The sequence below is a fragment of the Pagrus major genome, chromosome 1, assembly GCF_040436345.1.
Source record: "Pagrus major chromosome 1, Pma_NU_1.0".
NCBI lineage: Eukaryota > Metazoa > Chordata > Actinopteri > Spariformes > Sparidae > Pagrus > Pagrus major.
The window spans coordinates 16,387,234-16,414,152 of record NC_133215.1 but is presented as its reverse complement, the minus strand read 5'-3'; the positions used below and the strand labels follow the sequence as shown (position 1 = coordinate 16,414,152).

At 39.2% G+C, this 26,919-nt stretch overlaps 2 protein-coding genes across 2 annotated transcripts in view; one reads left to right on the top strand and one right to left on the bottom strand.

Annotated features, from left to right (window-relative positions):
- Positions 1-26,919, top strand: part of ctnna2 (catenin (cadherin-associated protein), alpha 2) — a 323,140-nt gene that overhangs the window by 191,392 nt on the left and 104,829 nt on the right. The gene's annotated exons all lie outside the window — the stretch shown is intronic.
- Positions 9,341-10,918, bottom strand: lrrtm1 (leucine rich repeat transmembrane neuronal 1). The gene has a single exon (XM_073475178.1). The coding sequence runs from the start codon at positions 10,916-10,918 to the stop codon at positions 9,341-9,343; it is 1,578 nt and encodes a 525-aa protein (XP_073331279.1).

Below are 26,919 nucleotides of genomic sequence, written 5' to 3'. Positions count from 1 at the left end.
ACAGTGTTGGGGGAATCACTTTTTTTTTTTCTTATTCATCAAACCGCAGTTTTTGCAAGTTCCCGCAGTTTTTGCGAATTCCCGCAATTTCATCGCATAAAATTGCATAAATATCCCGCAAATTCCATCGCATTTTTTAAGAAAATGTGCCGCATAATCAAGGATTTTTGCCCGCAACAATCACAAAAAAACTCTGCATTTTTCTGGAAGGACTGAATAAAAAAGTACTCTGTTGCAAGTAAAAGTTCTGCATTGAACATTCTACTTAGTACTCACTTTCTACTTAGTACTTACAATTTACTTACTTGCTTTTTTGTACGCCATAAAACTTACATACTACTAATTGCATTTAATGCGCTTGTATTTTTTCGTTAGACAATATTTCTGTCTGAGTTGTAGCAGACTAGAAGTATAAAGGTGCATTAAATAGAAAAACTGAATTACAAATAACTAAACCTGGATGATGGTTGCGCCTGAACACATTGAGGCACCTAGGAGAGGTCAACATTGCATAACATGGTTTACACAGGTAGCAGCAATCAAGTTTCCTGTGGGATGTTTGGAGCCTGCAGTCTGTTTGAATGTCTTCAGAATGTTGAGAAACTTCAAATCATTAAAAAAAAAAAAAAAAAATAGTCCTCTAAGAGTTCACAATCTAGCATGTGTCCAGTGGCAGGCAGCAGTGCTAACCAGTCAGTCAACCAATGGCACTTTTCTTTTTCAATTTGTGTGAAGCCGTAACAGCAATGATGTGATCAAACCCTAACATCCTTACAACACCGTTAGAGTGCACAGAAGCATGAGGGTGTTATAAACTTATATAGACCTGTAGTGTTGTGCAGCATGGTCGGCAGAACGGGATGACAGTGTCACAGTTGGCCGTCACAGCTCAACACAGTCTCCCAATACAAGGTCGTCTTTCTGCTCATCCTCTTTTTCGCTGTTGTCGTCTGTTGCAAGTTCGACATTAAACGCACTGTTGGTTTAACTATCATACCGCAGGCTCTCCAGTCTATGCAAGGCAAACACGCTACTGTACTCTGCAATCGGCCGCCTAATCTCACAGCAATCTGTTGCATTCTTAAACTGTTTGTGTGTCTGTGATCTCTGATTGAATTAATGTTACAGTTGAACTTGTTTTAGAAGTGTGTTTTACCAGAGCTGTTTTGATGTAAGAAACAATCGAAAGCAAAAAAGTAAATATATTAACAAGCCTTTTCTTTTCTCTCTGTTTCTCTTCTTGCATTCTTTGTGGATCCATTTGTCTTCTTCTTCCAATATGACAGGTAAGTCATCTTCTGTACTAATTTTGAAGGCTTTAGGCTGGATTAGCTTCTGCACATAAACTGTCACAGTGTGAAAGTCTACCAAAATTGCATCTTAAGTACTTGCTGCACCAGGGATGTATTTTAGCCCAATGGTTTAGTAAACAGTGAACGCATTCCCTTTGCTCAGTTGACACTTGGAGAATGGGGCAATTCCATTTATGCAGCCAATCGCATTGGCTGCTGGAAAGATGCCAATCTGCCCTCACAGATAGGGAAGAGAGAGGGAGCAAGGAGAGCGGGTAGAATAGCATTTATTCATCCTGACACTGATCAGATAAATGGGAAATGATAAATGCTGTCCATTTTTACTTCCCTTAACCTGTGTTAACTTTTTATTCAAAAAGAGGCTCCGACAGTCTTTCTGTGCCATACCTGTGAAATGCTTAATCAAAGTGCTGTTTGGGATTCAGTTTTATTTGAGATGATCTGACTATGAATAATGAAGTATGATGCAGTTGTCCTGATGACTCATTTAGCATAAATGGTGGATAAGTTCAGCTGACGTCAGTCTGCTCGGCAAAAGAGAACACAGTCTTCAATTTAGGAAGAAAAAAGGCATTCTTTTGAAATCACTTCTCAGTATGCATTTTTTATTTCTTTTCTTTTTGCTGATTTGTTTGAGTCGAGCTGTTGGTGCCCACATATAACACAGTGAATCTAAATGTTCTTTCATGGCAGCTTAATTTACAGTTGCTGAAAAGGCCAGGATGTCCCTGAATGGTTAAGTGGCTGATATTTTGAGGTGGGCTGTGTGGCTGCACAATGTTATACAAATATGTTTTGTTATTTTTATACTTCAACATCTTTGATTACAGCCACCTTGGTGAAAAGTAGAAAATTCATTATTTGTATTGATAGTAAAAAGGAATTATTAGTAGTTACAAATGTATTTAGATTTATAGTGTATATATAATTCGATACGTATTTCTCTATCCTGACACAGTTTTGTCCTGATGCAAACACCGTGATGGTGTTTCTCATTCAGCACAGTCTCATGCCAAAGCATGTAACTTACATGCTCATCCAGTAGTGGATACCTTGTTAGTGTAATGTTTTGCCTCGCCTAGATGTGAAAAGTACACACATTGGGAGGGGTCAGGGTGGATGTATGGGTCAAGCAGAAGACTTTCACCCAGGAGGCTTGTGCCTGGGGTTTGTGTCCTGTGTGAAACCAAAAGTCAATGTTGACTCGTTTTAAGTTTTGACATAAGTTAACTTGCATAAGTTCTGTCACGTACGTAATGCCATGTACATACGTAATATAGTTAACTTGTGTCACGAAACTTGATATGAAGTAGTTTTGGTTTTGGTAAAATTATGATATGGCTCAACTGTAAAGGCAGCTTATTGCGACTCATATAGACGTTTATTTCTACACGGGGACCTCTAGTGGCTATGGTCATTATTACAGCAATAAAGAAGGAAGTCGGGGAGTTGTATGAAGAGAGAAAAAGTCCACACAGAGAGAGGGTTGGGGACGGATGGTTGGGTCGACAAGCAAATGACTTTCACTGAGGATAACGCTGTTTGTGTCCAGTGTGAGTCGTACCTACATAATTGCAGTTTCATACAGAACCTAGGTAAGTTCGTAAAGTGACATAAGTAACTTTGTTATTTTAACCCAAACCACAATGTTTTCCGAAATTTAACCAAGTAGTTGTACTGCAAGAGTACACAGGAGGTCCGATACTGGTAACTGGTTACTGGTTCTCTGCAACAGACAAGTTGTTTTGGGAACGGTGATATACTGTATGTTGTTTTAGCAGTGACAATCGGTCTATGCAGTTGTAAAGGTATGAGGATGTGTTGTGCTAACTTGACAGCGGAATGAGGATATGCACTTTGACACTGGCACACTTTGGCGTGACACCAGGTTGTCCCATTACACTATTACAAAAAATATACTTCTAGTTTAACCATTTGTAAGATAATGCTGTTGGAGAGGTAATGGGTTATCCTAAAATTCAAGTATTTACAGTACTTACTGTTTCATTTTTTAAATGATTTGTGTTTGCCAAGAAGCGTCCCCTATGCAATCACATTACTTACAACCTGCACAATTCAGTCACAGAAACCTCAGCCATGCATTGTATCGATCTCCTTTTCCTTGTGTGGCTGCTGGAGTATGTGTTAGACACATGTCTTTAGGTCTCTCATATAATATGACCATTTGAAGGACTATTGACGCATGAGAAAAAGAACTGGCCTAAAAACACATATCAGAAAATGCATGACCCGCAAGATTTGTGGTGTAGAAATTTTAGCCTAAATTATCTTGGATTTTGTTTGATATCCCATCAATTTTCCCGGGGTCAATCCGTGAAGGTATGAATAACAATAACTCAATGGAAAATCCGGAGTCTAGTCATGGATAAAGCTTTGTAGTTCCGTCACTATAATACTCTGAATAGTCGGCGCTGACCCACATCTGCTCTTATACCGGTTACATGGAGCCCCAGATGCAGGCCCAGCTGTTGCAATGTATTATCTCACTGAATGACCCTGTTGCTTTATGTTAAGTGCAAGACAAAACATTATCATGGGCTAATCCGATGTAGCAATATAGCAGGAAAGTTAACTACAAAATACACACTAATAATAAAAAAATAATAAATAATCTATAGTAGTCTGATCCTCGTGTACCCTCTGACTCACTGTAATGAATATTCAGTTGCAAACCGTGCCCCCATTCTCTAACTAGTTTCACCTTCCTCAGCAGGTACCACTGCTCTACCTACAATACCATATGTACAGTAGGTAAGAATAATGACACCTCAGTCATTATTATTAATTCAGGGTTGCTTGAGTGTGGTGCATGTAAATGAAGCAGTGGGTGTAGAGAGCTATAAGCTGCCTGGAGATTTAGCCTGAGTAATGAATGTAATTTAAGTGACCTACTGGACCTCTGTCTGTTTAAGTAAAGTCGTATTTTTGACAGTTTATTTCAGTGTTCACAAGGATGGGGTTTGGACGAAAACTAAAAGCCATTCTCATTCAAAGCTATTATTTAAATGGAGATGTGTCTGTATAATATGTGAGTGAAATTTCCATTTTCTGCCCTCTTTAATTAATCACCAGCTTGTACATGTAGATTAAGTAAACACCAGGATTTGGTTAGGGGCCATGTAGAATATATAGAATTAAAGTATATAGAATTCAGTGTAGTAATATCACGTTTATAACAACAACAACAGCAATATTTGGAAGCAGGAAGAGAAGGGAATTTACAACAAGAGAGAAAATGCCGTGTCAGTTGTTTTGGATTCAAAGATAATGTTGATGATGATTACAATATTGATCCTGATAAACCCACCTGTTATAAAAGAAGCATTGCAAAGCCACCCACTCATTGTCATTAGTCATCGCCAGCTCCTTACAGCCTACTGCAGTACATGCTGCCACCCATGATTTAGCTCTCCATCCAGTTATGAGGGGGTGTTAAGCGTTTATTATGCAGCACCGTCCTGGTCCCAGTGAGATGGCAGAATGTTGCCCGATCGATACTCCTCACAGGAAGCCAGGTTAATTTATTTTTTAAGGATTTGTTTGCATCTCTAAGGGCCCCCCTTTGCTGCAGGTTGTGATGCAAGCTATTTCCTAAAGATCTGCAGAATGATGTTTTGTCTCTGACACACACATACACCACTGCATAAGCTGCGCGTGCAGGTCCACTGGCAGAAACATGCGGAGACCATTTTTGTATACTGCATTCCACTGCTGTTTTTGTGTTATAGAAAAAAACATTTTGCCGTTTACTTCATTGTTTTTTTGTTTGTTTTTGTGTGAACAAGGTTCAAGACTGACAAGGCTAGTTGTGAGTGTTTGCTGATTTAAGGTGAAGCTAAATTGTGTTTATTGTGATCTCAGCTAGCAACTTTCTGTACAATTTGAGCCTGCAGGGCCTCTCCTTTGTAACTGTTGACCTTAAGCGCTGACCCAGCCTCATGTACAGAATGCCCCACCTTTTTCACAACACACCCCCTCCGAATTTTCTCATTTCATCACTGTGACCTTTGCTCTTTGTGTCAGTAACTCTCCTTTCACATCCATCTTTCTTTTGTGACTTCTCGTCTCCACATTGCATTCATAAGAAAATAGTCCTTGACATCATAGGATTTCCAGGTCTGTTGTGCCTATTTATAACCACACATGTACACAAACGTAACTGCATGCGCACACATACAGCACATGCTCAGTTTTGCACACAGAAGCTTCAAGACAATAGCTTCAGACCTATTAGCATGTGCGGTATACATACAACCCCTGTATATCCTCTGGCTGGCAAACAGCTGTGACTCTGTAGAGTACAGAACAAATGTCATGCTCTTATGCCCAACTGCCCTTAAAAGGAGCAGAACATCACACTTTCTGCCTGAACAATGATCGGCAGAATGACTAATCAGCTTTCAAATCAATGATCTTTTTGCATGTAAATGTCCCATACCATCCTCATCAGTTCACGCTTGAAAATGTGAAGGAGAGATGACTACATTTGTTATCACTATGATCATTTTTGGTTACCACTCATCTATATTGATTTTTACTGAGCATCATCAATCAAGGCATTTATAATGGATGCTGTCTGAGAGCACATATCTCTCCTCAGGGAATTATCACCCCAGGCTTAGGTCAAACAGAGATTTTGATCTATTGTCAGTTAGACGAATTGATGTTTTTCTGAATTTATGGTGTTTTACGGACAAAGAAAGAGAGAGAGAGTAAGGTAAAGGTGAGTAGGGATAGAGATGAGTCTAAAGAAGTTTAATGTTAACCCTCAGTGCCCAAAGCTTTTAAAATATTCAGAACCATTCTCCATCACCTTTTGCCCCGCTTGCTTGTTCAAGAAAAGAGTGAAATGAAATCAATAGAGGTGCCAGCGCTGGCCTCTATGCCAGGCATCATCCAATATTTATACAAATGAAGCTTCACAACCTCAAATTTACCCAGCAGTTTCATGTTTAAGGGGCTGTGAAGGACTCAAAGGCAGGGAAAAGTCTTCACAGAATGTGAAGATGAAAGAATGAAATAAATCTGTGTCCCTATCATGAAGGCCTGCCATGTACTGCAGTCATTTGCATTCACATGACATGGCAAGTTGTGATAAACAGCTGCTGTATGTTGAGTCTTAAAGTGGGACGACCTTGGTCCCATAAACAAGAAATGGATCATAAATCCCACATGGCAACTTTAAGCGATGAGGGCATTATCACTCCCCAAAATGTATCTCTTGAAAATTTGGCACAAAGTTGAATGTTTTGTTACTTAAGCACTACACTAATATCTCTGTCAATAGCCAAAAAATATGAGGGCACGTTGTAGGTATATTGCTCTCAAGCGCCTTTATTTCTGATCCTATATGTGCTCTTTCCTCAGACGTCGATGTTAATGACTTATACAGGGTCCCTTTACTATCACGGACCATTGAGGTCAGTTGTAGATGAACGCAAATGATTCATTTGGTGTGGATATGTGTAAGACAAACTCCCTGAACACAAATTTGAGCAGAAACTCGTACACAAACAAACACACGTTATAGTTTTTAAAAACTGATTGATGAAATTTTACCTTCTTATCATATTATTGGAAATTATACTTATCCAATGTATTTATAGAGGAACATGGAATGCATGTTTACTACCACTTGCATTTATCAAAGAAAGAAATAAGGAAATAGTTTTGATTTAGTGAACTCAAGTGCAAAACACTGAATTCCCAGCATACCCTTCATATTACTAAAGATGATTAGTTTGTAATGGGATTTTACCTGAAAGAAATCCAATCAGCTGTGGGAGGAAAATAAGGTGATTTGATATGTATATCGTCACTTTGTTAGTCCCCCTAGGATATGATAATCTAGTGATTATAGGAGTAAACACAATTTCAATCAATCCTTTTCAAGAGTTTAACATTTTGTCTAATTCCTGCAATGTTTCCACAAAATATTGTAAAAATATTTGACCATTTTAACCATCACTACCAGTATCATCTAAAACATTTCAATTCAGAGCCACTGATAATGAGCCCTGGTCAAATAAAATGAATCCTCAACCCTAGTAAAACAATTTTCTTCGGACACATTATTCCCTGGGGGACCTCTGTACTTCTTCTCAGGCAGGGCTCACTCCTGGGACCTATATCACTCCAGAACAGGCTCCACCAATTTAAAACTCTTCAGACCATCTCTAACCCTTCAAGAACCAAGTCTTACCCGTTTTCTGACCTTTTGTTGCATACTTTTCAATTGAACATGTGAGCACTTACAATATCGTTGATGAATTGGAAGATAATGTTTTACTCGTATTGGAACTTATTATATAATGATTGTCAGTGAGTTCGTAAAACATTTTTATTCCTGCTGACTTACAAGTTGTAAACATTATCTTAATTTATAGCAAAAGAACACAAAAATGATGCAAATTGATGCACTCAATTTTTTTCAGAAAAGCTGCTGCAAATTCAGTATAGTGATGTTGCCCCTGCTGTAGAAGTTTGCAGAATATGGTGCACAATAGGTAAAACGCAGCCACAGTATGAGAATATGCACACTAGAGAGCAGTCTGTTCCCTCTTTCTGCAGTCGTTGTGATCCTCCATCTTCCTCTCACTGCCCGTCCTCCCCCCTCACAAAACATACTGTTCATGTCAAAGGACCGTGGAAACACAACATCTGTCAGTGGACTAATTTACACAATGAACACCAGAGGAAGAAGGATATATATACACCTCAAAATGGCCTTGTATTCAACAAACATTTTACATCACATGAAAACACAGTGAAGAATATTGTATGTGCAAATCTTCCTTTAAGCTGCTGGAATATTTCTTTAATGATTCTGGTAAAATCTGACATTGTATTTGGATTTAAGTAAGCAATGTTTTCAATGACTGTTGTATTTAGTGTGCTTGATTCAGTGAAAGGAGACATTGCTCCTCCGTGAAAGCCAAACAGTGAGAGGCAATGAAAGGCATAGCTTTAGATCTTTGACACTCTGCTTTCTTTACTTGGATGGTACACAAATAGTGACATAATAATATGAAAATATGCTAACCGATTAGAATATAATAGATTGCTTGAATCTATTGTCAGAAAGGCAATGGGAAGGGGGAAAGAAACTACACTGATAGCGAGCCAACACAGTGAATGATAAAACAACGAATATGAGAGATAAAACAGAGAAGAGATCTAAAATTCAGACCATGGATTTTACATTAAAGATGAGATGCAGATATCCCTCTGCCCCTTTTAATTTTTTGTATTTCATTTTATTTTTTTGGTTCGATACACTGCAGAGACATGGCTCTCCAGTCCACAAGCGCAAAAGACTGTGTCTATTGTCATTCATCCTTTCTGACAGCTTCTCACGTACAAATGAGTTTACTGTGAATAGCAATTCATTTATTTAAACATTTTTTCGTAGTTTACAAAAGAAATAGATTATCTTGTATCATTTTTTCTCCACACTTGCACTTCTTCTTTTAACATATTTTACACAGACTTTAATTTTTACATTGTAATCGAACTTAAACATGTTTTTTTTTTCAATATTTTAAATGCCAGTCAAATATTGTTTACCATAATACAAATGGTTTTTTTTTTTTTTCTTTTTTCTTCTGTTGTGTGTCCCCAGTTTGTTTTTAAACAATAATTAAATGTCCTGAAGTAGAAAGACACATTAAAGCTCAAATATCCACACATGAGAGAAAAGCCTCCGTGCCCACAATGTATTCCTCTCTGTGTTTCTGTAGAACATCAACAGGTCCAAGAGTCAGGGGCCCATTATGCCCTGTGGCCTCAAATCAGCAGTAGATAGCAGTAGCAGTAAATCCACCGCAAAATAGTCAGCCACATAAAGCACACTCCTTCCACGTCACAGTGAGATGCTGCGTAAAAAGTGTCCAAAAGATCCCTTTATTCCTTATGTCCCGCAATATTGCCCGCCCAAGTGTATCCGAAAAAAGGGATTTACTGTATATCCAGATAATCACAGGTAAAGACGTACTCACAAAGCAGGGTCACACCTCACATTCCCGAGAAGGTTGCTGTTGGCAAGTGCATGAGCCATATTCATTGATGATTACCAGAGCTCCCTCAATGTGGTTAGGTTTATAGTCAACATAGTACTCCGGTGTAGAAATCGCAGCCATCTGCTGCATGCTTTGCTTTTGCTTCTGCTTACGGCGCTGACTGCTAAAGCACTGCCTCAGCTGTCTTATTCCGGCTGGAAAGCACTTCCATGCCACATACAGCATGAGCACAATGATGAGAAAGGAAAAGATGAGTGCCATGGTGCCAGTCACCACCTTGTGGATCTGCATGGTGCTCTCCAGGTCTTCATGGCCCACTGTGACAGTGAAAGAACTGGTGACCACCTCACTACCCTCACCCTCATAAGGGTTGGGAGTAAATGGGCCCAGGAAAACAGAGCCTCCCTGGGCCAGATCCCTTGTAGAGGCATACAGGCCTGCTGTAGTCACATCCATTGGGGGATCCTCACATAGCTGAAAAGCGTAGACAGCATCCAAGACATCCTCGCCCTGTGCGGTGTCGGGGCTTGAACACAGCAGGGAATTGTCACGCTGGCCTCGGAAGGCACTCAGCCAAGAGGCCAAGGCACACACGTTGCGACTGCACTCCCAGTCATTCCCTGCCAGGGTAATGCTGTCCAGAGATGACCAAGAATCCAGGATGTGCTGGTCCAAAGATGTCAACCGATTGGAGTCTAGCATTAGCACCTTTAGGTTGGGTGCACTCTCAAAAACATGTGGCTCAATGTACTCGATTTCATTGGCTGACAGGTCAATCTTCTCTAAAAAATGCCATGTCCATTCCAGTGTATTAACAACAATAGTGGCACGATTGTTGTGCATGTACAGAGTACGTAAAGAGATGAGGCGAGGGAAGTGGGCTAGGTTGACTTTAACTAGTTCATTGTGCTCAAGATGCAACTCAGTCAACTTGAAGAGGCCTGCGAAGGAGTTTCGTGCCAGGCTCTGCAGTTGGTTGTATCCCAAGTCCAGAAACTGCATGCTTCGGCAGTCTTGAAAAATCCGCACTGGCACAAATTTTAGAGCATTGTAGCGCAAATGCAAATTGGTGAGCTTTCTAAGGCCGTGGAACAGGTCAGGCTCTAGTGCCTGCAGCCTGTTGTATGAGAGGTCCAGGATACGCAGGTTTGGGAGGGGCCTAAAGGTACCATTTGGCAGACTCTCAATCCGGTTGCTGCTGAGGTCCAACTCCTTGACCCGTCTTAGCCTGTCAAATGCACCCTCCTCCACAATGTCAATGTTGTTGTGATCTAGGTAGAGCCAGGTGAGCTGTGACAGACCAGCCAGTTGGCCTTCACGCAGCTCGGTCAAGTTGTTCTCTCTCATGGACAGGCCCATGGCACTGCTCAGATTGCGGGGAATATCTGTGAGGTTGAGCCCCTCGCAGTACAGCAGCTTGCTGTCGCAGCGGCACAGCCTTGGACAAACCCCCTCCACCAAGGGAACCGTTCTTAGAAAAATGCCCAATAAACACAGTATCAACCCAGGGGGCTTCTTCAGTGGCCACTTTAAATACAGTCCAATTAGAAGGAAATCCATTAGCATAAATATCCAGGGATGCCACTGAGAAAATGTCCATTGAACCACTCTGGATATTATTTTTGCACTTATGATCACATCATATTTATCACATCATATTTAATTAATTTCATAATCTGGTTAATTCCGTTTCTGTATTTAATCTATAGACAGTGATTATATTTATTTTATTTCGTCAACCAAGCGAGTCCTTGTCGAAAAACTCAAAGGATAAAGGGCAAGTCTCTTTGCTTATGTTAGATATCAAGCAGTGGGTGGAGAGTAGAGGGGATGAAAAAATAAAATCGTCCTCATTGATCGATCTTATTTGAAAAGATTCCTACTCACCCCTATCCAAAAGCTGACAATCTCCATTCAGCATCTCGCTTTGTGCCTCAACACTAATTATGTGCGAATCTAAAAAAGACCCCACTGTGGTACAAATTCTCCCCCCCTCCCTTCTCTCTTTTCAGTGGACACCAGATCCTTGGCAGGCTTACAATGTCTTAGTTCTCCTCAAGTGAAAGAGCCAGAAAGAGAAGGAATCCAAGTAGCTTTCAGCGAGATGGTAGGAAGTGCAAGTTCCCCTGTCTGCATGCATGAGCTCTGTCTCTTTTGCTCCTCCGCAGTCCTCTGCTGCAATGATCAGAGGGGAGAAGAGACAACCAGTGAAAGGGAAAAAAAGACCAAGAAAAAAAGCTTTGTAAATATCTGTCCTGCTCTTTTCTCCTCCCCTTTCTGCTTAAGTTTCAGCAGATCTGTCTACACATATTATCGTCCATCTCTGGAATCAATCACTGACTTGTAAGGTTTAAATCCATTCAAGCGGGTAATCATGCTTTCAGTGACGGATGCAAGGAGAAAAAAAAAGAAGGATTTAAAGAGGTGAACCCTGTTCACTGTTTTCTTGTGTAACAGTATTCCTTGTCATCTCAGTGGCTCATCTCGGTTAAGAAGCCGCTTGCATCCCCTGTGGCTTGCAGTTTTCGTTCACTCCCATGCTCTCCGGGTGTTTTCTCAGCCAGCTGGAAGAGGCTGCTGAAGGCTGGTGCTGGTCGGCAGGCAGGGGCGGTAAATGTGGGAAGCAAAGGAGCGCGCAATCCCTTGCAGCAGAGCAGTACACTGACAGCGCATGCAGAAGCACCTTCTGTTCACTGAGTGTCGTAAGCCACTCACAATTCAGAGTGCTCGCTCTCTTTCCCTCACTCTCTTGCTCTCTTTCCCTTGATCGCTCACTCACTTTTTCATGCTGCTCCCCTCCTCTTGCTCTCTCTCCCCTCTTCCCTCCTCGCTTTTCTCTTGCTGTGTTTTTCTCTGTGCCTGAGACATTTACATATTCAGAATGGGCTGGGCTTAAACCAGGAGCTTTAATGAAACCCCCTCTCTCTCTCTTCCCCCTCCCTATCTCCCTCTCTCTCTCCCTCCTTCCCTCCTTCCCTGACTGTAATAAATTGGGCCATATAATGTCTGCCTCCTTTGACGTTGCTGTGAGAAAGCAGTTTTCTGATTTCAGAGTTGCAAAATAACATTTATCCAATGGGACACCATCCAAAAAGGGTGGCCTATATTAGTTCCACCCCTAAAGCAGAGAGCCATTTTTTATGCATATTAACAGAGTCCACATATGGAAGAACAACAAAGAAGAAACAATTCAATTAAAATTCACCATATTCTCTCTCAAGATCACAAACTAAATCCACACATCACACGGAAGTAATTTATTTCAGTAATGGCGATACAATTTAAATGTAGTCATCGTCATGTCTGCTTAATGAATTCAAATATGACTGTGTAATTAATCAATCTCGGTCTTTTCATAATCAATGTTTAGTCTTGCCAGCAAAAAAGGTTACAATAAAGTGAGTCAAGACTATGACATTCTTCATTTGATCACACTGTCCTGTATCCATGCCTTCTATGTCATTGTCAATTATGGCGAGGCTCTCCATTCTGAATACAGATGTAATTGCTTGCCACATAATATTAGCATAAAGCTATAACATAAATATTCTTCTCCGAAGGTCCGCTCACGCCTTGCTTTGTACGTCTCTGGAATCACTCCTAGCCTTGTCATCTTTCTCCCATTAATTTTCAAAGACAATGAGCTGTGACAAGGCCTTACATTCCTCATATCAGCCAAGTTTCTAACCATCTGACCTTTCCCCCTTTCTGATTTCATTACATTTTTACTGACAGATGCCACATCTTTGATATCATGGCTTTCTTTATCATTGTTTTTAAAAGGAGTTAAGAAAGAATGAAAACAAAAATAAACATTTTTAATACAGCCTTATTACAAACAGCAATACCAATTGCTTTTCTTTGCCAAGGAGTTAGCTGGCTGTTTTTGTTTCTTGACAGGTAAAAGTTAACATTTTGTAAGATTTTTAATTTAAATTACTGCTGTCAGAAAACCTTGTTTTGCCTATTAACTAGACCTAATAATAATAATAATGCATTTTGAGAGCAGAGATACTCAAAGACGCTTTAAACGGCAAGTTGAATAAAATATCCTGATGCTTTGGAACTGGGGTCTTGTAGGTCTAAACTAAGTGAAGGCAAAAGCCCAGGTGATTTGCGTTGTGTTGCCGCAGATGTTTATCAGGTCAATGTGCCTGTTCATGTGTTCTGCTTTGGCGGTCAGTTACTTTAATGTTGTTGTTAGTTTTGAAGCTGGTAGAATGGCATTAGTATTAGCTGTGGAACAGGTGCCTAATTGAGACCGGGCTTTCCACAATGTCTACTGTATTTCACTGTACTTGTACAACCACATCTTATCTAGTCTCCACTTTTCCGTCATATATGAATATAAGATTACAGTAAGTGCTAATTCGGGAGAGTTAGCTTCAGTGTTGCAGGGAACAGGATAGTGGATTAGATGGTTTTAAGTGCATCTTATCAAACACAAAGTGTCCCCATCCAGTGGTATAACCCATTACTGCAGCAACTCTACAGACCTTTCTGACTGTGACACTACCAACTTTTAAGCTTTTGTCTGTTATGCAAGCCATATCTATGGTTCGAGAGAGATGCTGAGAGATAATGAGAGAAGGGATCAGAAGCTAAGATTTGGTGTAGATTTTTGTTGTTGATGGTGGAATCATTGAATACATGTGCATTCATCTCTCTGGATTACATAAGCAAGTAATCCAGAACGGGTTCACCCTTGCCAATATATCACCATAGGCTTTTGTATGCAGCACATCAGAAATGTTACCATGAATGTCCAAAGCTATTTGGTTTCATTGTTTAACAAATATCTCTCAATATTCATCTTATCAATACTGAATACTATTCTTAATTGTATTTTTTTCGATTTCAAAATCAGTAGTTCTACAAAATGGAACAAAAAAAGTAGAGTATGCCTCTGCGTAACACTAGTAGTGGTGCTCTTACAGTCAATATGAAGCAGATCCTGTAATGGTTACCAAATCTTAAGCAATTTCTAGGCTTTCTAAAAAGACAGATAAATGACAATGCATTATCTGGCTGCATCTAGTGGACCATACGTAGTTTAGCTTGAAAATAGGGTGGGAGTTTGGGTCTCTAGTTGATTACAATAATTACACCAATGAACCACAATTACCTAACAGCCCTGTACTTTGTTCTGACCCTGTCTGGCACTCGACAACTTCACCTTAAGTACTGCATCCACCACCACAATACTCACAAAAGGTTCTTACTATCCATGTTACAAGTGAAGAATTGTCAATTGTTTCTCTGTTGTTTCTTTGATTGAAACACAATTTTAAAATCAGTTAATTTCTACAAATGTATGTTTTGTTTAGTTTTTAGCCCCTATTTTCAATTGAGATCTTTGAGATCTTTTTTTCCATTTTAATTTTTATCAGGAGAACTCACGTATCACTCAGATCTAACAAAGTAAAGTCGGTGGAGGAAGATACAATAATACAACAATGTCAAACCTCTAAAATTTAGCATAACTTCATTAGATGACAGTCAAAACTCTGAACAAATGTTGCCCTGATCTTTTGATTCAGTTAGCTCACTTTACACAAAACTCTTCAGTTCTGATCCACTTTTTAAATTCAATCATGATCATTAGAGAGCTCAGTGAACGTTTGACAGCAGCATAGATATATTGAGCACAGAGGAAAAAGAAGAAAAGTCGTCCTTCACATGATCTGGACATTTTGAAGTTGGAATCATCTCTGCCTTGCCTTTGCTATATTCCCTCTTAGCTGTAATGGATGACTACACCATCAGCTAATGACTTGGTGCACTATAATGACTTGACACAGCGAACAGGAGATGAGAGTATCCAGACCATCAGTTTTAAGACTTTAAGAGCTTTGGCTCTCGGCTTCGGAGTTAAGGTCAGCACAAGTGTGAGTGAAAGTGTGTGTTAGGGTCGGTTTATGGTTGATAAGGATATGGATTTTTTTAAATGAATAACCTTCAGTAACCTTCTTTGTTTTCTTTTAATATAAATTTCAAAAATTCAAGTTTAGTCTGTATTTTTTCAATGTTAGTTAACGTCTTTCATATCACACTAATAAATCAAGATTTCACCTAAATTATCCAGGATCTGTGTTGCCTTCAGCAAGTAGTTGTGGTTTCTGTAAACTAGATGGATGAGCTGTTCTTTTATTACTGCTTAGGAGCTGATAATAATTTTCAGCTATCAGGGGTTTTGTTTGATGCATTTGCAAGAGTATCATTTTCTGACTAATCACTCATCTCTTTTGATTTAAGAATATCTCATATCTTACATTCTGAGTATCTGTGTCTATTGACAAGTAAAGCATGAAGATTTTTAAAAAAAAATAAGGCGTTGATGTCTGTTTTTGATGTGGAAAATATCTCTTTTTAAGAGTGCTCTTAACAGGATTTTTTGGGCTGATCACGATTGCTGGAATCAGTATCGGCTGATAGTGACCGATGATCAAAAGGATGTTTATTTACTTTATTGCCATCTCTGTCTGTTATTAGTGCCATAAAAAACACCATTTAAATGGGAAAATAAACAATTACATTAATTTTGACCATGGGAAGAGAAAACCAATGTTATAGTCCGCGTAGTCAGTGGTAGTTTGTTCAGTTTGACATTTGCTAAGTACCAGTCTTGCCTGTCCCAAGCACATTTTCTTAACCCTAACCCTAACCTGACTGGGGGATGATGGGACACTGTTTCAAGCCCTGCAGTATGCTATGCAGTGCATTGTGAAGCTGTCTCCTTTGTTTATCTGAAAGGCTCTTCTGATCGACAGGTCATAGAGACAACTGCTCAAACTATTTAATCATCCGGAATGCCCCTACTTTTTTTTCCCCAACCAGTGGTGCTGCACTGCTGGCTATTTTGCACTAAGTGAGCAATCATTAACACTTAAGTAACTATTACATTTGAAGGAGACTCAAATCAGTGACATTGAAATAACAAAACACAGTCCCTCACTGGCTTCCTATCTGACCATTGCTTTACCTGTTTTAGGAAAGAGGACATTGCGCAGCCCTCTCAACAAATTGCCCAACATCTAACTGGCATTCAGAAGACGAGCAGTCATTGTTATAAATTTCAATATGTGACAATGTTGGTGTAAATATTTTGTTTTGTGTATAACTAAACATGAAAAATTTAAATGGCTTTAAAAACTATGAGGCATTTATTTCCCTGGTTTATTAAGTGAACAGTGTATCTGATCTTGCATAGTTTTTATGATAAAATGGTTAGCGGTGGTGGTGTATTGTTGGAAGACTGAATTGATTTGAGGGATCAAATAAGACTCAAAATTATCAGCATCTATGATTACAGGCCCATTATTTAAATCATTTATTGAATCAGAGGACGTCTGACTGTGTGAGCCCAACAAAACAAGGCAGATGATGACTAATTGGCCCGCTGCAGAGATAATGTTGATGGGCAGCTGGGAAAGGATTGTGGTGGGGGTCTGTGCAGACACTTACACCATGGAGTAGCTGTCAGTGGTGTGGTGAGGAAGCAGCAAGAGATGATTTTGCATCTGCAATTGAGTGCGACCTCCAGTAGATGGACGTTTCTCTCAGTTTGAAAGGGCCATAAATAGACAAAGAGTTAACATTGAGCTTATTTGTTGTAGTTTTAGTGCTTACTTTCTGTCTTCTTTTGTACTTTAAATGACATAATTCCATTATATAATCAGCAACTGAGGATGAACTAAGGAACAGAAGAAATGTAATCAAAGATAAATTGAGATAGCTGTGGGCATTTTTTGTATTTATTACCATCACAATCTTATCTCATATATTTAAACTAAATCAAATTGTGAAGGCAGTAACCCAGTGAAGGTTTGCGTTAGATCCTGGGTTTTCCTCAAATTATACAAAATATATCTCCATCTTCCAAGATGGGTAAACGAAACAGTAAAAACAATATCTTAATGCTCACTGGAGCATGTGACAGGGGAACATGGCTGTCGCAATGGGTTACGACTCCTTGAAGCATGTTTTTATGTGATACAAAGTTTGCTTCAGTAAGCACAGTCAACTTCTTAAACAGAAAAATCAATATAGCACCATCCTCATTATTTGCCCATTTTTGAGGCTTTCAGGGTGAGAGAAAATGTGGGTTGATGTATAGAGAGAAAGGATCTATAGAGCAAGCCCAGAAAAAGCTCTGATATTTTGCCCATGTTGATGTGACCATGAGGATCTAGCATTTTCAGCTTTAATGAGTTGCTACTTAAGACACCATCTATGCATTATGACCTGGCACTGCAGACCTCTGATAAACATTTTAAGTAACAAGAAGCAACATTTTGGTTTCCTATGACAATGGGTTGATGATATAACGAAATAATTAACTTGTGATGTCGAGATTGCATCATTACAAAATAATGCAAACATGGCCGTTCTTGGCTTCCATATAAAAGGCCAAAATGAGTAAAGTAAAGAGAGTGTGTATCATCGTTGGTAGGGAATAAAAACTGTATGCCAATAAATCTGGGGGTGGCTTTTGGAAGTCACATGATTTTAAATTGCCTGTAGTTTTATGTTTTTCTCCAAGCAAAAAAAAATAATGCTCTGCACTGTGTAAGTTCGGCAGCTGTGATAAAACATGCTCTTACTTTATTTATTGAACACAAGGCTACAGCAACATGTTGAAAACTTTAACTAATTGTCTGTGCTGTTTTCCCAACACCCTAACCCTGTTTATTTGATGCCATCATTCATATCCAAGACCTCTTCATCTTATGCATCAAAGATGCTATGTTTTTACTCTTGGTTGCAACAGCGAAGCTTTCAGTGTTGGTTGGGTAAAATACATTGCCATTTCTAGGTGAGACTTTAACCTTCTCAATTCCATACAATTTCAATGGTGATTGGCCTTGGTATAGAACACATTTTATTTATGCAATGAGATGACTTCCTGTGCTTTCTGTATTTTATTAGTGTTTGCCACATATTCTAAACCACAAAGGCATTCTAACTCTCCTTTACACCCCATAATATTAAGTATTAATCAAAATTTTGTATGGTGGACACTTTTTATTGCCCAGTTTCAGTGATCATGTGTCCACTGAAACATAAGTGATTAACTACGGTGCTTTTAGAAATGCTCCTTTCCATACCACAGTTGTCGCTCCTCGGTTGGCCTCTGATGCCTTGAACTTGTTGTCCTTCTCCTTCTCTTTTTACTTATTTGTGGCACTATTCTCTGTGGCATATGCATATGCATCCCCACGGTGCATATGAGATGCTCAAACATAGATGTTTGGCACTGACGACCAGTCAAATTCTATGGTAAGGATAAAGAGCAAAGGTACTGCTTCAGCCTGCCCGTGTTACAATAACATTATTGGCTGTTTTAAGGACATGCCAAACAGACATACCTATAGTGTTATTGAGATAGAGAAGATATATCGAATTTACTAATTATCAAAAATGATGACACTGCAGCGAGGACTGAGTAACCTGTGTATGCGATGGATGGATAGATAGATGGATAGATAGATAGGTTGACAATAAGTTCAAAAAGTATCCACCTTGTTACAATACTCGTTAATTCATTATCATTCAAATTATATTTGATTTTTTACAAAAGAATATAGCAAAAGAGCTAGCAACTATCAAGGTTTGTATTAGGGATTCTATATTGGAAGAGACTCAACAGGAAAAAGAGTGTGTGTGTGTGTGTGTGTGTGTGTGTGCATATGTGTGTGTGTGTGTGCATATGTGTGTGTGTGTGAATGACGGAATTAATATGGGTCTAAATTGCTTCCAGCTATGTCCAATGCGCGGTGTTCCCTGTTGAGAGTGAGCTCGAAGGAGACAGTGATTTTGCCATGTCACAACACAGAGCAGTCAGACTCTCGGTGTTGGACATGCTTTTATACAGAAACGAGATCAGAATTATTCACCTGCCACCACGGCTGGTAGAATTTAAACGCTACATGCCACAGCCAGTTTTTCACCCAGATTCGGCGTGTTGATGTGTGTGGGTTTTCCGTATACGGTATTTAATTCAATTACATTTTTTTACATTTTCACTTGGTGCATTTGTGTTCTGGTTCTTATGTTTTTGGCTTCAGAGGCTACATTAAACAGCGCCTGTGACTTGGCTCTGTCTGCCAAAGGAACTTTGTTCTGCTGTCAGATGACGCAGAAATCCCACTGGGAGCCACCAAGCCTATTTTCAAAACCAAGCTCGCTCGAGCAGCATGCCCCCACTTTTGATAGCCCTGACTACTCTGGCCTATTGCCTCATCCAGAGCCAAACAAGCCTCTACATCCTTCATGTGTCCACTGGCCTCTCTAATGTTGGGATGAAGCAGAGCAGAATACTGGGAACAGAGGGGTCTCTGATGCAAAAGGCTGAAACACATGTAAATTTGGACTGAAAATTACTTGTGCCTTTACCCCTAGTGTCTACACTGCCATGCAAGGTACAGACCATAGAACTCAATTACTGTAGAGGGCAGTCGATAGAGGTAAATATCTGTATACAATAATGCCCATAGCCTCATTAAAACATATCACTTGAAAGTGGCTGGAAGTTAAATCACCATCTATTTACATCTGAAAAACCAACAGTTGAAGAGATCAAATAAATGGAAAAAAAATGTATCAGAAACACAGAAGAGGCACTACATTAAATGGGTCAAGAAAAAGAGGGAGAGGAACACTATAACTAAGAGTACTACTGGACCCCCTCCCTCTTTTTTCTTCTCTCTTTTATTCAAGCATTAAGTTCTACACCTTGAACCTTGAAGTTAAATTATTTAAAATGCGTTACACAAATAAAATTTGATTACAATGCACCCGCACTAATTATATATTTCAGTGTTCATTTTACAAGTTTGATTCAGACAGTAATTTTGCACACTACTCATCAACACATTTTCAATTAACAGAAATAGCACCAAACATGTCCTTCAGATTTTGACTGACATCTGAAAATGTTTAGTAGAGGTAATATTTATCTGTATTTGATGCTGTTTATGTTTGGTCTGGTGCAAATGTTGATGTCAAGAATATCCCTGCTGCTCATTTAGTGACGGTGCCACAGGTGGTGGCAAACACTGGAGCTCTATTTCTTCTCTACTGATGTCTCACCTTGATTGTAATAATTAGTAGCATTATGTCTGAAAAACATGATGATGCTGAAATCCATTACATACACTGTTGGGGGTGACCCAGGTATCCTGAATGTGTCTTTTGACTTTGGAGTGAACTTAACAGCACATTTATCATCTCGCACTTCAAAGTGACCTAAAACACAAACAAAAATTATATATATCACTGCAGTTTACAGTACAAAATACTGTATAACAGCTCATTAACCGAACAAAAGAAAATGGTAAGTAGTAACAAAGTCATATCTCACATAATGAATTAGAATCCCATATTTATGTATAAATGATCTATTGCAACTATTAGCTAATAATTTAAACTATGTCTTAATAACATACAGGATGCGTAATTATTTTTGACATTTGATATAAGAGGCCCCTGATGACTTCAACTCACTTGCTTTTATTTACTCCTCGGTTTGATAAATTGGTAGATGTCATGCAGCAATGAAAATTAAAGTATCATCACCATGTCAACGATACAAAGGCATTTTAAATTGCTGAACCTGTCAATTTAAAAAGCAACCCACCAGATCCCGATCACCAGCGGCATTGTGACCGATTAATAAACATTGAAAATCCGATTATCTCTAGAATATTTACAGATTAGGAATGATTGTATTATTATGTTAATGAGAGAGAGATCTAATATTGAACAATAAACATAATGCACTTCCATGGACTCTTCCATTATTCAAAATGGTAGTCACATTTTGCACAATGAGATACCAGATGATGTATGATGCCCATGCACCATGAAGGCAGCCACCATTTATGATGCCATTATGTCATATCATAAGCCTTTTTCATGGAAGACATTTTACATGTCACAGTTACAAAGCACAGGTACAAATAATAAAATTAATGATGGCTGAATTCAATTTAGCTGCCACAATTTCAGGGTCCTGCTATTGCACATGCTAGATCATTGTCCCCCATTGTCATGACCTACTGGGACACTTGAATAAAATAGAACGCCCATTAATGATATTAGTAATAGTGATTTTCCTACTTTGACAAGTCTAGAGGTAAGCTCTTGTTTGACATTGTAACATTTATTCTGGTTGCCTAGAATTGCCTTGAATGTGGTGCCGCTAATTGTGACAATATCTGAGCTTACAAGGGAAGTTAAATAGGAAATGGCACCCACTACTAGCCTTTAGTGTAAAGCAAAAGACAACCTGTTCATATATGTTTTAGTTTTTCTAATTAGAAATCAAAACCGGGCATGAAGATATGATGGAAAGCACCATTTCATTTTAATTAGCTACTTTTCCATCTCAATGTGTTACAAAGGATGTGTATATTCTCACGTCACCATGGCTTTCCCACTCAGGCATGGAAAGTGTGTATACAATATTTATAAATGAGGTCCTTCTACAAATATTATGAGAAACTACTGAATGCCTTCTTCTCTCTTCAGACGCACAAACACATTTGTTAAACCTCCTCAGACATTTTTTTTTTTTTTTCAAAGCCCGAGGTGTAGTGTACTCTTCTGTGCCAGTAAGGTGTTATTCCTCCCAGCTCATCAAACTAGCAAAGCCATGTAAACACAGATCTGTGTGCCCTAAGCATGGTGTCTGCTCGACGAAGAGCTACTCTGAGAGTTGTTTCAGAATAAACTTGTGTTGATCTCAAGAAATATGTCACCCGGCGTAACAGTATGGCTTGTTCATGTGTTTTTAATGGGTTTTGGATGACAGTGAAGTCGGTGGCACAGAGGGAGATGCTATATCAGGCTCTGGCTACACAGGCAATTTTTTTGTAGGATAAATTAACTTCTTGTTTTTGCCTCTTAAGGGGAACTGTTGATAATAATGGGAAATTTAAAATAATGCAGGCATTATCCTTAATGCCAGGCTTTGCTTTGTCACATCCAGCACAGGCAGCAATAAGCCTGATATTGGGAGAAGACTCAGAGGTGAATTCAGTAGTTCAATTTTTTTTTTTTTTTTTCATTCAGGTTGACTTGACATCCACTTAATGATTAAACACTAACCTGACACTGAAGTATGTGCGTGTGTTAAACTTTGTGTGATACTTGATACATGATACTTCAGTGTGCTGATTTCTTGACAATATCTAGTCCTCACTAAAATCATTTTCTTGAAAGAAAGCAAAAAAAAAAAAAAAAAAAAAATCAGCAAGTGGAAAGCAAAATAATATGTAAGGCTGTGTTACTGCACAGCTAATTCTGGCCTGTGGGCTGCATTCAGCCTAGTTAGTATCTAATTTTGTTGTCCCACGGATCAATTTGTCATGTCTGTACGCAGTAACAGGACGGCACAAAGACTGTGCAGTAACACAGTAGATGTCAAGCTTTTAGAGCCTGTGAATGATTTATTCCTGAAGTTATTTTAAGTCTATTACAGATGTAGAACACCTGTATACTGGTCACTTCCTCACTATCTTTCTCTGTATCTCAGGGCTTTGCACGAATACCTTGCAGAATTCAACACTAAAGAGGGATGTCCTTTGTGTTCGCTAAGGGAATCCCCATAACACCTTTTTATAATGACTTAAGGGGGTTGTTAAAGTTGTACTTTATTAATCCCCATGGGGTGTTCAGCTCCAGTTCTTAGGCCAGTGCCTTGGTCAAGGGCAATGAAAGGATCATTCCTGTAACCTAATAATCATGTCTGTTGGTGTATGATGAAACTAGGCTCCCTGAACAAGGGGAGGACATCCTAACTCCAGCCACTGAGCCATTGTGCTGCAGTGCAAAAGAAGTTTAGGAGGATGTTTTGTCTTTTGAGCTTTTCATTTACACATCACAGCATTCATGAACAACAACAACAAAAAAAAGTCTATGTTGATTTAAGGACCTTTTTCCCCGTTTGGTGTACATACAGTATATCATGCAGATTGTTTTACTGGCAAGCTGGAATTGGGCGTTATAGTTTACATTGCATTGCAATGCCTTCAGGGTATTTCAGGGGCGAGTGTGTCAGCGTTGTTGGCAGCTAGTGTGTGTTTACATATGGAGCAAATGACACCAGTGCTGTTTTTTGGGGACACTTCACTGTGTATATTTGATGAAAAATGTGCAATGTACAAATGTACACGGGGACTAGCTGACAAAGGATGGAGTAACATTACTATTAGAATGGCACAAAAAGGGGTGGGCATGCCATAGGCTGAAGATGGATGTTTCTCCAAGTAACTGAAACAAGACATTAATAATTAAAAATAAATTGCAGACATTTTTTTCACAAAGTATTCAATGTTTGTCCTTTGCAGCAAATACATTGTCAAACAAGTGTTTCTGTACATTAAAATAAAACAAACATATTTTCTCCTGAGTAAGGTGTGACTGTATTCAACAAGGTTGATGTGTTCATCTGCTTTATCTTAGCAGGCTTTCACTGTTTCTATGGTTGCTCTTCTTGTGTTTCAGTACAGCTTACCAAACTAAATAGGTATATACATTTTATTATAGCTTTCACCCACACACACCCAGAAAAGCACTTTTTTCTTGTTATGCATTGTACAGTACACATTACACATGCATTAAACAGTTCCTATTGTAAATGTCAGTTAGAATATGCGCTATGATTTTTACATTCACAAGATATTTTCAGCCTTAAATATTTGAAAACTGTGCACTGCAAATAAAAACAGTGTTTATAAACTGTTCTGCAGCCCTGGGGCAGTGCAAGAAAATGTCACCTTTTCCATCGTTGTATCAAATCTGTGAAACTGACCACCTTGTTTAGCTCTTCTAGCTGAAGTTACAACCTAGATAAGTCATTAGTACAAATGGACCCATGCAGGCTAGCATTATCTACCCACCTACAGGCTGATCAGTATCATGACATACTGTAAATTGACCACAGGCACAATGCACAGATAACTAGATCCCAATAACTATGGCGAATGTGATGGTGCATGATGACGCATCCCGAGCCTGACACAGTAGAAGTGAAAAATCCAATTGTTATCACATCATAGGGCCACTGGATTCAAAACTGCACCCTTGATTAAAATGCAGAGTACTGTCTCTGGTAGCAGACAATGGCAGCTAAATCCTCTGACAAGAGAAAAATTCTCAGCCTCACTTCGTCTCTGCCGTGTGTGTGTGTGTGTGTGTGTGTGTGTGTGTGTGTGTGTGTGTGTGTGTGTGTGTGTGTGTGTCTGTGTGTGTGTGTGTGTGTGTGCGTGCGCGTGTGTGTGTGTTTTGGTTCATGTCTAACTGTTAAAAAATGTTTTTGCATGATTTACTCTCTCTCCACCCCAGTTATTTCAAACCTCCAAATCTACAGCCCAATCAACATCACCCTTTGTCATGCACTTACTGACAAAGAACTCCAGCAGTGTGGGTGCTGCTTTTATAAAATTGTATGTAGCTAAAGAGCCTTCAATTCAGGGGAATGATTTTAATCTGCAGCGACTGCATGCCGTCATGCTTGCCTTGAAAAAATCCCATCAGTGAACATAATCTGGAAATAATTAGCAAATTTCCCCAGTATCAGTGTTCTGTCAGGGACAGATTTTACATTTACAACTGGCCATTTATTTTGTAGTGTGCTGTGTAGAGTAGACTGAATCCTTTCGAAGTTGCCAGTGTTGCTTTACACTGTCAGTCTCTTTAACCTAAGTGACAAATCACTGGCTATATTAGATATTGGCATCACTCTATTTAAGTTACAGAGAACAGGCACTGGGAATCGACATTATTCATCATGTCATTCTTCTATCAGCTACTGTCTGGTGCAGCTGCCCACCTTCACCAGAGCCTTGTCTACCAGATGGGCCATGCATAATTAAGACGATAACCCTCAGCAGAGACCTGACCCTGTCACAGCTTTGAAAATAAGGCTGGCCAGCCCAGGGGCATACTTCACCCTTCTTGTGATGCCCACAAGTTCCTGCTATGCTGCTCCCAGACTATGTTAACTGTTATTGCCAGGCAGAGCACACGGTAGTATTAAAATGGTCAAGGTTTTCCAAATACGTCACTGAATTTTCATACTGCGTCCCCTTTTGGCTTTATTTTTTAATTACATTTGTCAATATTTGTGTATTTAGTTTTCTGAATAGAAAAGCCCCAATTGTACAATACATTCCTGATAATATGAAGTTTTGATTATGTTCCCTTGACACTAAGCAGTTATCAATTGCATTATTTACACCTTACCTTGGAGAACATTGACACAAATTTCAAGGATTTTAATGCAGGAGATTTATATACCTTCACAACAAATTGACAACATCCAAAACAACACCTTGAAATGACTGCAGACACAGCTTAAAAAAAAAACAGAAATTAACATTGGAAGCTAAACAAATGAAGCATTTATTTTAGGACTGCTGTGAGAGATTGCATATCAAGGAGTCAAGGTCCTTTATTTGCAAACACAGGTTCGCACAATGAAATGTAAGAACATAATGTGTCCAAATATTTTATTATGGAATAGAATAAAATGAAACAAATGTTAAGTAAAACAACATTTACTTTTGTATTTACTTATCCAGATAGTAAGAATTCTGTAGTGCATTTTTTTCTTTTTATTTGCACCTCAGAAATGTAAAAAGCAGGATAGATAGTGTTAATAGTGCGGTTGGCATCTTACCATTAAAAACTTGACATCTGGCAGACACTGTTAATTAACTTTGGGAAAGGCAGACTGTTTATATTAATGATGCTTCGTGCTCAAACGTAGTCAGTCTAAGTGGCGTCCTGTGTTCTGTTCACGTGACATGACTCAACAAATGAGTGCAATAGCTTAATCTGGAATGTTCTGATGGATCCACCTCTGTAAGATTTGGGTACAACAGTCTTTGATTTTCCATTGTTCAGCCCAATCTATTTCCCAGAAACTAGACATTAGCCCGGAGTAGGCTAGGTGGTGGATCAGCCCTAGGTCCAAGCCGTTAGCTCTTTTCCTGGCTCCCTTCCCTCTTTTCCTCGGGCGGTTAACCTCCTGTGACGGCGTTCGCACCTGCTGGCCTGGCTGGGTGGTCGGAAAATGCTGTGGGCAGTAATCGTCTCAGGCTCTACTGCACTTAATCAAATCCCAGTGCTTCCTTTTCTGTTGCCGATGTTTATCTAATTAAGTCCTCAAATCGCAAATGTATTGCACTTGGACAACAGTGTGCATTTATTGCACATATAGGTTTTATGTCATAGATGCAGGAGGACAGCACTTCTCTGCATTGAAAACATTATTCAAATATGGAGACACATACAGACGCTATGGAAGCACTTGGAGGGTCTTTATGAAACAGAGTTGATGATGAATCTCTCTGGTGAACCTCAGTAACTATGGCAGATCTTTTGCTATAACCCCTTTGCCGTTTAGCGTATGGAAATTATTCTGCACCAGGCATCCCTTTTAATAGGCCAAGAGTTGCCAAACACACATAGGGCCTGATGTATGTAAATAAGGGACTGGTGCAGCATGTCCTTGTTTCCACAGCTGATTCAATTTTTCAGCCTGTGATCAAATCAGTGCT